This window comes from Callorhinchus milii, unplaced genomic scaffold (genome assembly GCF_018977255.1).
Source record: "Callorhinchus milii isolate IMCB2004 unplaced genomic scaffold, IMCB_Cmil_1.0 Scaffold12, whole genome shotgun sequence".
NCBI lineage: Eukaryota > Metazoa > Chordata > Chondrichthyes > Chimaeriformes > Callorhinchidae > Callorhinchus > Callorhinchus milii.
The window spans coordinates 652,994-667,264 of record NW_024704753.1 but is presented as its reverse complement, the minus strand read 5'-3'; the positions used below and the strand labels follow the sequence as shown (position 1 = coordinate 667,264).

Sequence of the window (14,271 nt, the reverse complement as noted above, 5' to 3'; positions counted from 1 at the left end):
CAAGAACCTCCTCTTCGATTGTGCCTTTGGCCACCCTCCTACCCTCTCTGCCCTCCACCCTTACTGACCCAAACCCCCCGCCCACGCGAGCTCTGATTGTTCAGCGCCTTGGGACATCCTCCCAACGTGAAAGGTAATGTAATTTTGTGTTGTGTGACAACACAAGGATGAATATTATTATAATAACCGGCCTTTCCTGCTCTGGCTGCAACACCACAGCACACCCCCACCCCAAGTTACAAGATTAAACAAAAAACCTTCCAAATTCATAGTCAAAACGTCCGAAATATTTCATTGATAATGCTGCCGCGTGTGGCGTGTGTTTGGGTAGGGAAACACACCAGGCAAAGCAGGGCAAGGTCTGTCCTCAGCCTTGAAGTCACTGAGAGTGTCTAATCTGCGGGATTGTCAGCCCAGAACCCGGAACAACCCCCCCCCCCCCCCATTCCCGAGTCTGGGGAGTCTCTAACCTGAACAGGTCTGGGTGGGAACCTTCGGGTTTAACACCTCCCCTCATGGGCCAGTGTGTGCAATTGGCTGCCACGTATTGCCAACAAAATACAGTCACCTCACTTTACAGTACATCCTTTGAGACGTCTCACCAACCTGATAAGGTGCAGTATTAAACACAAGGATTATTATTATAGTAAAGATTATTATTATTATAGTGCACCAGGAAAATATAAAGAAAAAAACTTTGGACTGAGCTCCTGATGGTCAGTGAAACCTTAATAATAATCCTTGCATTTGCACATCTTCGAGACATCTCAAAGCGCTTCACAGAATATACTGTAAAACATAGTGACCGTGTGTTTGTGGGTGAAACCCTTGAAAACATTTGCAATCTGCTTGTCTTGACAAGTAAGTCAGTTCCGGCAAAAGGAACTGGCAATAGGTTTCCTCATCATGCGTCAGTCAGTGAGGTCAGAGACAGCAGGAAATAGACTGGATTCCAGTTTTTACAGAGTTGGAACAGATAACTTCCCACTAGGAGCCGGAAGGCTTTACTGTAAATCAGGCGTGACAGCAACACATACTTACGGGCAGTCACTCCACACAGAGCTTCTGTTTTTTTTGTTTCAAAACAAAACTTACTGCAAAATGTGACGATATAGCACCTTATCACGTCTTTGAGACATCTCAAAACGCTTCACAGGATATACTGCAAAGTGAATTGACCGCACAAACTAATTTAGGAATTTAAAGCATCTTTGAAAATCCCCAGCGTCAGGACCCAACAACAACATTCAGACAGGAAGGAGATGTGGGAATGAGTTGTTTTGGCAAAGTCTTTGCTGATATCTCTAGAAAGCAGCCCTTTCACAACCATGTGTCATATTCTTCCCAGAAAGTAACTGAGTGACAGCCTCACCCACAGCACTGAGCAAACCAGAGACACGCAGATGATTTTACTATTTTTATTAGTTTTTGCCCCCATCATGGAATAACTTGTATAAATTATATGTATATATTCTGTTAAAATCAGTGGAGTATAAAGTTGGATGTAATGGGGGAAGGAAGGGGAGAGCCACAGTGCCCTCCCTGGGCAGGCGGATCAGGCGCTCACAGACACCAAGTTGCTCAAGCCATCAAAATAGGACCTTTCGCTCTCATTCAGTAGCTCAAAGTGTAGGGGGCGATGGCAGAAGTTACACTCTGCAGAGGAGTGGGATTTCAGCTCCAGCCCAACATCCTTCCACACAATCAGCAGCTTCTCTGTTTAATAAAAATAAAACAGATTTAGTCTGGCATACCTTCACTCTGCTTACCGTCTGTGACACACACATTTCACAGAATATATTGTAAAGTAACTGTACATTTTGTGGGCAAAACACAACAGCCAATTACTCACAACAGTGTCCCACAGCAGTATCAACAACAACAAGATGACATTTGTACAGCGCCTTTCATGTCGAGAGGACGTCCCAAGGCGCTGAACCGAATACAACATTTCAGACCCGAGTTGGGGTCGGGGGTGGGGGGGGCAAAGGCAGGGGAGGGGAAGGGGGGTGGCTGATGGCATGGTCAAAGAGGAGGGTCTTGAGGCAGGACTTGAAGGAGGCTAAGGAGATCCCAGAAAGCGATCCACCAATCAACTAACAACCGGATTCCCACTTACTGGTAGGTAAACAGAAGTGTGTGGAGTAAGGAAACTTGCCGAGGGTTTTGTCCTGCTTATAATAATAATACTTGTATTTGATATAGCGCTTTTCACATCTTCTAGACATCTCAAAACACTTCACAGAATATACTGTAAAGTGAATTGACTATATTTGTGGGCGAACGCGGCAGCCAATTGCGCACAGCAATGTCCCACAAACAGTCGTGGATTGAAAATGACCAATTTATTATTGATTTGGGTTTTGGAGGATTATTATTAGGCTCTGTGTGGAGTAAGGAAACTTGCCCAAGGTTTCGCCCTCTGCCTGGAATTGAACTCAGGTCTCTCACTTGCAAAGCGAGTGCTCTAATCACTGAGCTATTAGACTCCACAGGAAAGTAACCTAACATTTCTGCATACCATTAAATCACTAATCCACTCACCCAGGATTAACCACACACTGCCAACTCCCAAACACACTGGGCAGAGCCAAGGGCATGTCCCAGTGACACAGCCATCACCGTAGTTGCTAGTCATTAAATACCAGTGGCATTATACACCAAGCATCACAGTAAACTGATAATGTGTTTTGGCCAGACAGTCTGGCTGCCTTGTTTAGCCAGCAGATGAGTGAGCACCTCAGTACACAATGGGCTGTGACAGAGTGTCAAGCCGAGTGTAACAAGCAGATGTTCTGGCTGCCCCTGTGTCCCACACATCATTGTATCTTACCCAGAAAGTAATCCATCATCTGAGGGGTGTGGTGAGGTGTAGGAGCGATGCGCAGGAGCTCCTCACCACGTGCCACCGTGGGGTAGTTGATGGCTTGGGCATAAATGTTGTATTTACTCAACAACTGATCAGAGACCTTGGTGTTCTGCGCTGCGTTGGAAACCTGCAGAAACAGACCAAGCACATTAGTCAGTGAGGTGGGGCGGGCAATCCTTTACAAAGCAAACCACTTACAAGTAAGATCTCATTGACACACATTCCCCATCAATTCAATGAGCAGGAATATTGCTCCAACCTGCCCAGAGGGTGTGGCCATCAACTCCCACTTCAGAGGCAGCGATGCCTTAATGTTTTGGGGTATGTGAGAGCTGACACACAGCATATTATCACAAGCCGCCTGTTCAACGTGAACCAGGCTCCTCCAGCAAACAAGGTATCAAATCACAGGAGACCATTAACCTGACACAGATTTAGGATTCCCAGTTTACAGGAAACACAATGAAAAGCATCAAAATACAACAACAAATTACCTTTGTTTAGTGCCCTTCACATGAGGACATCCCGAGTCGCTGGAACATCCCCCAGCGCTGGGGAATGTCATCCCGACGTGAAAGGCGCTATACAGTAAACACGAGGTGATGAGAAGCTCAGGCAGTGTAGGCCTGAAGTGATAGAAGGGACACTCACACGGATGGGGATAATGTGACTGGGACACTGGATGACAGGGAAGCCTCCGTCCATCAGTAGCTGCCTCATATGGGCCACGTTACGCTGGTGTTTACGTCGCAGCAACCGCCCTTCCTCGCTCTTTAGCACGCGCACCGACTCCAGGGCCCCCGACAGCAGCATGGGCGGCAGCGAGGTGGTGAAGATAAAGCCAGCGGCGTAGGAACGCACCAGGTCCACGAGAGAAGCCGTGCTGGCTATATAGCCACCAACACAGCCAAAGGCTTTCCCTGCGAAAGGAAGAGAGCGGCTTTAATAATAATGATAATCCTTGCATTTGCTATAGTGCCTGATCACGTCAAGACGTCTCGAAGCGCTTCACAGGATATACTGTAAAGTGACTGTATATTTTGTGGTTTTGGGGAGGGATTACCACCGATGGAAAGCGATCCACCAATCGACTAACAACTGGGTCCCTACTTACTACTAGGTACCAGAGTCGTGTGGAGTAAGGAAACTTGCCTAAGGAATCAAACCCACGTCCTCTCGCTTACGAGGCGAGCTTGCCCTAACTAGACTGCAGAACTCCACTTTTGCTATGAATTGTTCCATGAGCACAAACGCCAACATGCAGAACAGTTTCAACATGAACCACATTCAGCAGGGAAGAAAGCAGATCTCAGCAAATTGCTGCACGTCTGAATGTTACCAGCAATGATGCCAAGCAATGTGCTGGGGTAAGGGTGGGGGGTGGGGTTGGGGTAGAGATAGCAGGATGTGGCTCCTGCTACACAGAATGATTCTCAGAAGGCAGCATCCACACAATCTGCTGAGCATCAGTAATCCAAATGTCCCTCATGCACAAAGGGAATTACAAGACATCTCAGCCTGCATAGGATACAACTTTCTCATTGAAAGGTCAGAGCCAAAATGGGAACAAAGTTTATTGTGTAACATTTCATTCACCATCTGATTAGGTGCAGTGGTAATGATGCTAATAAAACTGGCACTGAGGGTTAGTAAACCCAGGACCATCCAGTACAATGGCTGTTTTGTAAAGAGGCTGTTCACACTCCTGTACAAGAAGGCGGCTGTGTATCACATGGCTGTAATTTGATAAGCATTACCATTATTTAATATAAGACAGATATTGGGCAAACTCGGTCACAGGCTCAGTTTACTCTTCTCTGAAGCCTTTCTAGGTCAGTGCTTTAATTACATCTGACAACAGGCATTCAGAGTGATAAACGTCAGCATCCTGTATTGTATACAAAATTGCTGCTAAACAGCATTAAATGGGTTACTAACGTAATCAAACCACTATTATTTTTTAATATAATAAAGCCCAAACTCCCAGACTTTCACTAAATAGTAATTATATACCAACTGTGGGTTGTTAATAAGGGTGACTGAAGTGCCTATAAAGTGAAAGGCGCGATGTAAACACAAGCTGTTGTTGATAATAATAATAATCCTTGCATTTGATATAGCGCTTTTCACGTCGGGAGGACGTCCCAAAGCGCTTCACAGAACACACTGTAAAGTGAATTGACTGTATATTTGTGGGCGAACGCGGCAGCCAATTGCGCACAGCAATGTCCCACAAACAGTCGTAGATTGAAAATGACCAATTTATTATTGTTTTTGGTTTTGGAGGGATTATTATTATTATTATTATTAATCAGTGGCGTTGAGGAGATCTACCTATTTATTGGTCATGAACTTTGGAAACGACACCAAATGACGTGAGAAACATCGCCCCGTACACGCACTCCAGCTACTAGCAAGTGTTGTTCTGCTCAATCATCATCCTTCCGAGGTCAGAGTGCCCTAATCCACCACAATAGCAGCAGGCTCGCAGCACTCCAGGAAAGAGGGCCAGGAAGCACATACCCAGGGTTCCTGAAATGATGTCCATCTTATGCATGAGCCCGTCACGATCGCCGATGCCCCCACCCCGAGAGCCGTAAAGCCCCACGGCATGGACCTCATCCACAAAGGTGACGGCACCGTATTGATGTGCCACGTCACACAGCTCCTCCAGCGGGCACACACCGCCTGAGGGAAAAGGCAACATCAGACACTTGGGAAAGAAAGGCTTTCAAACCACAATATGGAAATTTAACTCTGCCCCTGCCCAACCACCATTGCCATACAGTACAGCCCAGGTAATCTGGTGATGTGAGGGGAGAGGGCGTTATAACCAGCACGATTGTGGTCAGTTCTTCCACATTGTGTGCCTGTACATAGAATACTGGTTGGCTTCCTGTGCTTAAAGTATAGTCACCACCCAGATTATGGCTGTCACTGCTGGGAGCTGAGCATTTATAGCCAGCAACACAGGCAATGACAAACAACAACAAAATTACATTTGTATAGCGCCTTTCACATCGAGAGGACGTCCCAAGGCAGGGATTAAACCAACAGGAGGTTGGCCATTTAACACTCAGGAAGCCAGCCGGCCAGCACTGTGAGGCCAACTCTGTGCGTTCTCTGATGTTTCGGTTTGAAATGTCAGAGCCCATAACCCAATCACACTACAATCGGTGTTTCTCTAAAAATCATCCTAACGTTTGATACAGGACCTCATCAAACATTTCAACGTTGGGCAGGGGCAGAGGGAAGATTTACAGTAAATGGTGACTGTACTGGAGGCAAACATATTAACAGATTTCAGGGTAAATAAATGTGGCCAGACTAGTTTGGGAGGTTTTGCAACTTAGGAATTACCTTATTAGCTTGCTGACACACTACACCCAGTTCCCTTTACAATGGGAATAGATTACAGACACATACCATCCATTGAGTGCACAGTCTCAAAGGCCACGATCTTGGGAGTGGCCGGATTGGATTTACGCAGCAGCTCCCGCAGGTGACTGACATCATTGTGACGAAAGATGAACTTGGGAACACCACTGTTCCGAATTCCTTGGATCATGGAGGCATGGTTTCCCGCATCAGAATAGATCTCACAACCTGAGCAAATGGAAACAGAACTTAGTGCACGCACACACACACACACACGCACGCACACACACACAGCCTCTGAAATCATTCCCAACGACAGGGAGCCCACAGTAAGACAAAACAAGCCTCGTAACCCAACACTGCTCAAAAGCCAAGGCTGTGAAGTATCTGGTAACAGAGTTACTCATCTTGCTCAGAAACGTACACAATGATTCACAAAGTGGTTAAAGTCCTGTAACAGACATTCGAAGGAAAGGAAATTCACTTTATTAAAATTAACAAGCATGATTTAAACATCACAATGTGACCAGCTTTCTGTAGAGCAGAGAGAGAATAAATACCATTTAGGCAAAAAGTTGCAATTAGGGTGCGGAACGCAAAGCTATTAAACAGGTAACGTGCAGCACAAGACATCTCTGTGGGGATCTGAAGGGATTGTAAACCCAGCGCGACAAGCCAAGGCAGCAATGGCCAGGGATGTGAAAGTGATTCTGTAGATAAGACACCAAAAGTATGGGAAGTATTTGACACCAGCAGTTGGAACAGGTTACCAGAGGGAGTTTAAGGCTAGTCTGGTGAACTCTCAAACAATGGGAAGACAGCAGTAAGTATATTTAAGGATAGTCCAGTGATCTTGTAAGCAGGTTTCACTGAGCACCATACGTACCTGGGAGCATTTTGGCCAGAGTGAAGAGCGTTGAATCATTGGCTACGAAGCAGGAGGAGAACAGCAGAGCAGCGTCCTTGCCGTGAAGATCAGCCAATTCACCCTCTAAATCAACGTGGTATTTGCTGGTTCCAGAAATGTTCCTGGTGCCCCCAGCTCCCGCACCGTGCTGCCGCAGGGCATCCCTGGAAAGGAAACCGAGCTTCCAGTTACACAGCTGGAAACAAAGGCAAACTGAAGCCAGCTAGAGGATTAGATCTTGTACGAGTTCAGAAAGGAATTCTCTGCACACAAAGGCATTCCAATCTGTGGAGTCCTGTAGCTCAGTGGTTAGGGCACTCGCTTCACAAGCAAGAGAGCTGGGTTCGATTCCCAGCAGGACAAAACCTTGGGCAAGATTCCTTAATCCTTGCTCGCCTGATAATAATCCCTCAGAAAAATAAATAAAATTGGTCCCTCAATCCATGACTGTTTGTGGGACGCTGCTGTGCGAAATTGGCTGTCACGTTTCACCCACAAATATACAATCAATTCACTTCACAGTATACTCTGTGAAGCATTTTGAGATGTCTTCAGCCTCTCAGCCCCAAGGCTCTAGAACTCTATCCCCCAGTGCCTTCGCCGCTTCCTCCCTTTCCTCCTTCAAGGCCGGTCTCAAGACCTTTCTCTTTGACCTTCAGCCTTCAGCTCCCCTCTCGACTCTCTACCCCCTCCTCACCCCCTCCCTTCCCTCCCCTCACCCTGACCATTTCCCCCTTGCTCGGGTCCTGACCTAACTGTACAGCGCCTTGGGACGTCCTCCCGACGTGAAAGGCGCTCAATAAATGGAATCTTGTTGTTGTTGTCTAGAAGACATGAAAAGCGCTACAACAAATGCAAGGATTATTACATTTTTATTATAATCTGCTCCACCCTGCCCACCATCTCGCTCATGTTTAACTCGGGGCTTCATTCCTCACCACACCCCTCTCGTGTGCAAGGCTGTGTTGACATACACCAGTTGGGGAGAGAAGCACAGCCAACTGCAAACTGAGACATTCTGCGTACAAGCCAAGGTGCAGATACGTTGACAAATAGAAAATCGTTCCCAACAAAAAGCCGTGGGCCAGTAAAGTGTGTAGGTACAGTTGCGAGGGACACTCACATTATAGACGCCACGACCCTGGGGTGCCGGCTCATCCCCAGGTAATCGTTGCTGCACCACACAAACACCTCCTTCTTGATGCTAACAGAGTCAGAGTAATCGTCAGCCATGGGGAAGACATCTGCTCGCCGGTTCACAGTTTTGAAGACTCGATACGTGTGGTCTTTCTTCTTCGCGTTGATCGACTTCTCGAAGAAACCATCATATTTGAAGGCTGGGACAGCTGCAGATAAAGAGAATAATATTAGTAATAATAATAATAATCATCCTCACATTTGATATAGCGCCTGATCACATTGCTGAGACGTCTCAAAACTCTTCACAGCACATATTGTAAAGTGAATTGACTGTATATTTTGTAGGCGAAACGCAGAAGCTAATTGTGCACAGCAGGTCAGGGTTAAGGAGACACTCCAAAGTGATTTAAAATAAATGTCAGGAGTTTAACCAGCACCCACACACCATTCCTCTCTCCCACCCACCCCTTGCCCCTCAATTGATGAGGAAAAAAAAGTAACTACAGAATAGTATAAATTGAGATTGGGATAAGTTGGGATGCTCATTACATTTCTGTAGCTAACACTTACATTTGGGCATGTTGTCTTGAATGAGATGGGACGGACGTTTCTGCTTGACAGCACCGTGCAGGTTTCTCAGGAGGCTGGGCTGCTGTCTGCTCACTTCACTCACACTGACAGCAGCTGGATTATGAGCCAACTCTGAAGGGTAATTTTGCAATTGGTTAGCCTGATGCCATCAATATTAAAACAATCCTAACGTGGGTGTAAGGTGATTAGTGCTGAGATCAATGGCATCGCCACAGTGGAGTAAACAATTCTAAACATGCAGAAATCAAAGACGGATGCACACCTGAAATGATGAGACTTGCTGACACTCTCAGCTCAGGTGGTGTAAATTCAGAGGCATGATCTCGATTTGGCCTTGGCTCAAAACAACGGGTGCTTAATAAAAATACCACGAACTTTAAAGGACTGGGAGGCACGGACAATTGGGAAATATAGAGATCCTGCTTCACACTCAAGCAATGTGACATGCACCACCATACTAAGTTGGAATACAAGGACATTCTGGATTTAAGTCCAACACCACAGTACAAGGTTATAAACCTAGTTAATCCTACCTTTCCTGACAGCGTGCATCTCCTGTACATCTTCCGAAAGCTCCACACTGGCTTTGCGGACCACGCTGCTGTGGCCATGGCTCATCTCAGCAGCCAGGAAGGGGCATTTGGAGGCGACAGCCTGGCCTGGACCTGGGGCCGGGTGTCCCAGGGGAAGTTGGACGCTGGGGACACTCGCCGGAGCTGCACGTGAGGCGTTGGGTTCTGTGGCACAGAGAAAAGATTGTTCAAGAAAATGCCCAGAGCAGACAACTACAGACAAAAATTAATAATAAACCTTGCATTTGATATAGCACCTTATACTGTAAAGTGTAGTGACTGTATTTTTGTGGGTGAAACGCAGCAGCCAATGCCATGTCCCATAAACAGTCATGGATTGAGTAACCACATTTTTTTTTGAAGTGATTATTACCCCCAGAAAAGCAATCCGCCAATCGACTTAACAACTGGGTTCCCAACTTACTTATAGGTAAACAGAGGGGTGTGTGGAATAAGGAAACTTGCCCGATGTTTCACCCTGCCCGGGAATCGAACCCAGGTCCTCTCCCTTGTGAGGTGAGCGTTCTAACTACTGTGCTGCAGGACTGCACATTTTCAAATTCAATGAGATCAAAGAGCATTCCATACAAGAATTCAAAACTCAATGTACAATCCGCTCACTGACTGAAATCCTTGCTTTTTCAAATTAAAAGGCAAATTAGATTAAATTTCTCCAAATTCTGAATGATGCCATCTGACAGCTGCACATTAATGTTACTGCAATCCATAGAATGGAGACATGAGAAAAATATCCACACCCTGCGGGCATCACATTTCCCATTAAGCAACAGTAGAAATAACAAGTGTCAAAATACTTCACCCAAATAATTCCACTATGCCGGTAACACCCTGATTTAACAGTGAAGAAACAATCAATATGTAAAGAATCATGTTTTCCCACAGTGAATAGTTTCAAAATATGTAAAGCGCTGTGCTTAGCAGGAAATGCAAAGCAGAGACTTTTGGCCCTTGGGCCAAAGAACATATTTGGATTTTTTTTTAAACATCAGTTCCTCATAACTAATTACTGGGTTACAGCTACACTAAGCAGTTTCCATCATTTCCCTGTTCAGATCAGTCAGTCACAAGGAACAGGCTTCATTGTTTGACATTACTGATCTTGGAACTTCAACCGCCTCACCACACCCCAACAAAACAAGCTGCTCGACTCCCCTTCCCTCCCAAACTGAACACTTGCCGCCTTTAGCCAGGGAAGGGGAGTTCTGCTGCCTATACGCAGAGGGGCAAAGGGGTCCTTACTCTCAGTCACTGGTGTGGTCTCCTTGGTCTGGTGGTGAGCAGCAGAGGTGGTGACGTTACGCATTGCCAGCTTGCTTGCTGACTCCATCATGACGGGGCAGCGCTGAGCATAGTAGATCAGGGATTTGCCCGCTTTCTGGAGAAAGTTCTGTGAGACACGGGACAGGAACGGGCAACGCCAAACAACAGTCTCCATCGTGGTTCTCAATCTGCAAAAAAATTAAACTTTTCAGAGCAAAGCCTCCCAGGTAAATACTTCCAACACTCACTTAACTAACGTTTCCAGCTGTTCCGAAGTGGGAATACACACATTGCACAGGAGATTACTTATGGAAAAGAAAACCTAGACGCTTAATGCTTTCTTGATGCCATTTAACATCTTGTATATATACCTCTCAGGTGGTCTCCGAGGCCACTGCTTTGAGGCTGAAGCTTATCTAATCTTTCCTTATATCTCATCCCTCTAACACCAGCAATCAGTTTACTTCCTTTCTTCTGTATTAAAACCTCCTACATCAATCAAAGTTTCCTTCCAATATCTTGACTACGATATTCATTGCACTAGAGATGGGGAATCTCAATGTCACTAGATCAGGAATCTCAATGATTACAGTTCAGTTTAAAAAATGCATCATAAACAATGTCACAGTAACACAACGATAGCCTAGCTGGGTCAGAGCAGAGAGGGTCTACATCAGCACCAGGCACTAAATTAAAAATGAATAATTTCCTTAAACTAAAGGCTTACCTAGGTAAACGGAAAAATAATTTCATTCTCTCCAAAGCTAAAAGCATACTTGTACACCAAATTGGCTTTACCTCAAAGTGGTTTTAAGAACGGTGCCAGTCAACACAGAAGCCAATGTAGTTTACACGGTGAAACAGAAACAAACATTCTCAATCGCTCAAATATAAACATACTTGAAGACACTGTTCCACTGGCATCTCAGAAACTGAACGGCAAACCCACACCTCAACAGGTTCATGCTACTTTACACTAGGTAAGGTTCTCACAAAAACAAGAAATGCACAGGTTTAAGCGTGTACACTCCAGAGCGGCCGTTAGCCTGAAATGGCTACAGGGTCAGATGCTCCAAATGAAACCCCGAGTGTGGGCATCTGGTTTAGACATCTCAATCAGTTCCTCATGTATTGAGACAATGGGAGTGGAGGGGCGATGCTGAAGCAGCTCAGTGATGCTGACGGAATTAGACGGCTAGAAATATCCAGTCACAATGACGCTCAAAATCAGAGAATACTACAGCACAGAAGGAGGCTACTCAGCACATCGTGTCAGTGACAGCTTTCTGAAAGAGCTCTCCATGTAGTCCCATTGCCCTCAAACAAACTCAACTCACACCATCACTAGCACCTGCAAGATTACAATTGGAAAAACAAGCTGGCAAAGTCTGCAACTACTAAACAACAAACAAAACCTCTCTTGAAGATTTACCCCAACAACCTAGCAAGTAAAGTTATCACCTTACCACTTCACGTGGACATTCACCAAAGTTATAAGTGTTTGCAAGCAACGTGCCTGTACAGCAATGCCAACCCTGTATTCACAGAGCTACACATTTAGCATCAAAACAATGCCTGGCAGGGGAGGGAGCAGTGTTATTTATATCACAAGCTATTTTGATTGAAGATCAAAACTGCACCCAGATCTTTGGAGGTAGGTTTCACATTAGAATATGTACGGAGACTTGTATTTATAGCAGTTTATAGGCTTGGTTTACACATGGGTCTAAAGTACAGTGCATACACCAGTGTTCTCTCCTCACCTGCCTCTCCCATTTAAAATGTCTTCAGATTATGGCAACCTTTAACAGTGGGCATTACCTGAAACACTTATGGATGCTATCTTACCAGATCACAAGTTCATATTTATTAGGTTGAGTTCTACAATGCAGTGCACACCGCTCACCCACTAGTAAGAGTTGACTGGTTTAAAACCACACAAGCTACATCGCAACTCACTGATGCTCAATTTTAAACCAAAAGGTAATTAAGATCCTTAACATGAACAAACTCCATGCACTGGCCCTAGTACAGACGATCAGTGTAAACCCAAGTATGGATGAGACATTTCAAGTACTGTACTTAAAGTAGTCAATAAATAATCCAACACAGCAACATTTAAGATGGATTCTTCAACAACTTACTTCTTCTACTGAAAGAGTTGATTGCCTATTTCCCTTCTTGCCCCTAACACAGAAGACCACCACAGGGGCGAGTGTGAAGCACTCAAAACCACTCAACAAATTACAAGATTGAGCAGTGCTAATGTGGGCTGGGCAACAGGAGGCATCATCACAATCAAGAGTGTGTGTACGCAGGGGCATCAGTGTGTGTGTGCGTGCGGGGTGGGGGGTGCCGAGCTGTGAATGCCAAGCGCCAGGTTGAGGTGTGAAATCGAACACTCACTGATTGATGTCGTCCAGGCAGAGATCATCGTCATCCGTGTACACACCGTTACATAGATGGGAACCTGAAACTGCAGCACAGAGCGAGAGTGTGAGAGGGAGACAGGAAGGGAGAGAGATGGAGAAAGCGCGAGCAACAACAACTTGTATTTGTGAAGAATGTGTTTGTGTAGAGACTTGCACTGATATAACGGCCTTCACACGGGCTAGCGTCTCAGAGCGCTTGGCCCAGACACGAGTGCTGCTCCCAACGCTCCATCACATTCGCTCCCCCCACCCACCCCCAACCCTCCCTAACCATCCCCTCCCCCTGCCCCTGTACTGGGAGCTTTTGGCACTGTTTGCTGTCTCTACACGAACACATTCCTGATTCCTGCCGGGAGACTGGGAGTGAATCCATGGCAAGCTTTCACCTGCCGTGCACTCAGCACATTCCTGCCCCAAATAGGCCCTTCACTTCACTTCACTTCGCTGGGCAAGTGGCTGAAAGTTTTCTAACTCTCCCCGTGTTCCCTTGTGATGAACTTAAATTGAAGACCTCTCCCGACCGACAAATAGAAATAAATCCTTCCCGTTTACATAATTAGGGTTTCAGACTGACTCACTCGATCATGCTCTGGCCTCTGAGTCAGGAGGCTTCGAGTCCCCGCATCAGGGAATTTAAGCTCACAGTCTCGGCTGAGGCTCCAGTACTGGGGGGGGGGAAGAGAGCAACGACAATATTGGATGAGACATTAAACCTTGCTCCCCTTCTGCCTGTCCAGCGGGACATTAAAGATCCTGTGGTGCTGTTAGAAAAGGGAAGGTATCTGGCTGACAATTACCCAGATTAAACTGATCTGTCATTTCACAGCTGTTTGTTTGTGGGAAATTATATAATAATGATCATTGCATTTGATACAGAGTCTTATCACATACCCAAAAGTCTCAAAGCTCTTCACAGGATATACTGTAAAGTGAATTGACTGTTGTATTTTGTAGGTGAAACGTGGCAGCCAATGGCGCACAGCAGCGTCCCCACAAACAGCCGTGGATTGAAGTGACCAAATTATCATTGTTTTTTTCTTGAGAGATTATTACTGGATTGCCGGGTTCACTCACAAATCACACATTCACAGATATTCCACT

The 14,271-nt window shown here is 45.8% G+C and overlaps 1 protein-coding gene across 2 annotated transcripts; it reads right to left on the bottom strand.

Annotated features, from left to right (window-relative positions):
* Nucleotides 1–1,404: 1,404 nt before the first annotated feature.
* On the bottom strand, nucleotides 1,405–13,007 carry alas1 (aminolevulinate, delta-, synthase 1). 2 transcript variants are annotated; one of them, XM_007884917.2, is made up of 11 exons: nucleotides 12,883–13,007; nucleotides 10,718–10,926; nucleotides 9,419–9,622; nucleotides 8,865–8,996; nucleotides 8,278–8,500; nucleotides 7,134–7,318; nucleotides 6,296–6,475; nucleotides 5,393–5,557; nucleotides 3,521–3,789; nucleotides 2,834–2,996; nucleotides 1,405–1,716 (listed from the first exon to the last, which is right to left on the bottom strand). In XM_007884917.2, exons 2-11 carry the CDS (start codon nucleotides 10,911–10,913, stop codon nucleotides 1,556–1,558), a joined length of 1,878 nt encoding a protein of 625 aa, XP_007883108.1. In that variant the 5' UTR covers nucleotides 10,914–10,926; nucleotides 12,883–13,007; the 3' UTR covers nucleotides 1,405–1,555. The 2 variants fall into 2 exon arrangements, with proteins under 2 accessions (XP_007883108.1, XP_007883107.1); XM_007884916.2 differs by lacking the exon at nucleotides 12,883–13,007 and adding an exon at nucleotides 11,639–12,194.
* Nucleotides 13,008–14,271: the final 1,264 nt, after the last annotated feature.

Coding starts and splice junctions, on each gene's coding strand:
- alas1 (XM_007884916.2), bottom strand. CDS start 11,703: ATGAACCTGTTGAGGTGTGGGTTTGCCGTTCAGTTTCTGAGATGCCAG. Junction 8,997..9,418: donor GATGCACGCTGTCAGGAAAG/GTAGGATTAACT, acceptor ATTACCCTTCAG/AGTTGGCTCATAATCCAGCT. Junction 3,790..5,392: donor CATCATTTCAGGAACCCTGG/GTATGTGCTTCC, acceptor TTCCTTTCGCAG/GGAAAGCCTTTGGCTGTGTT.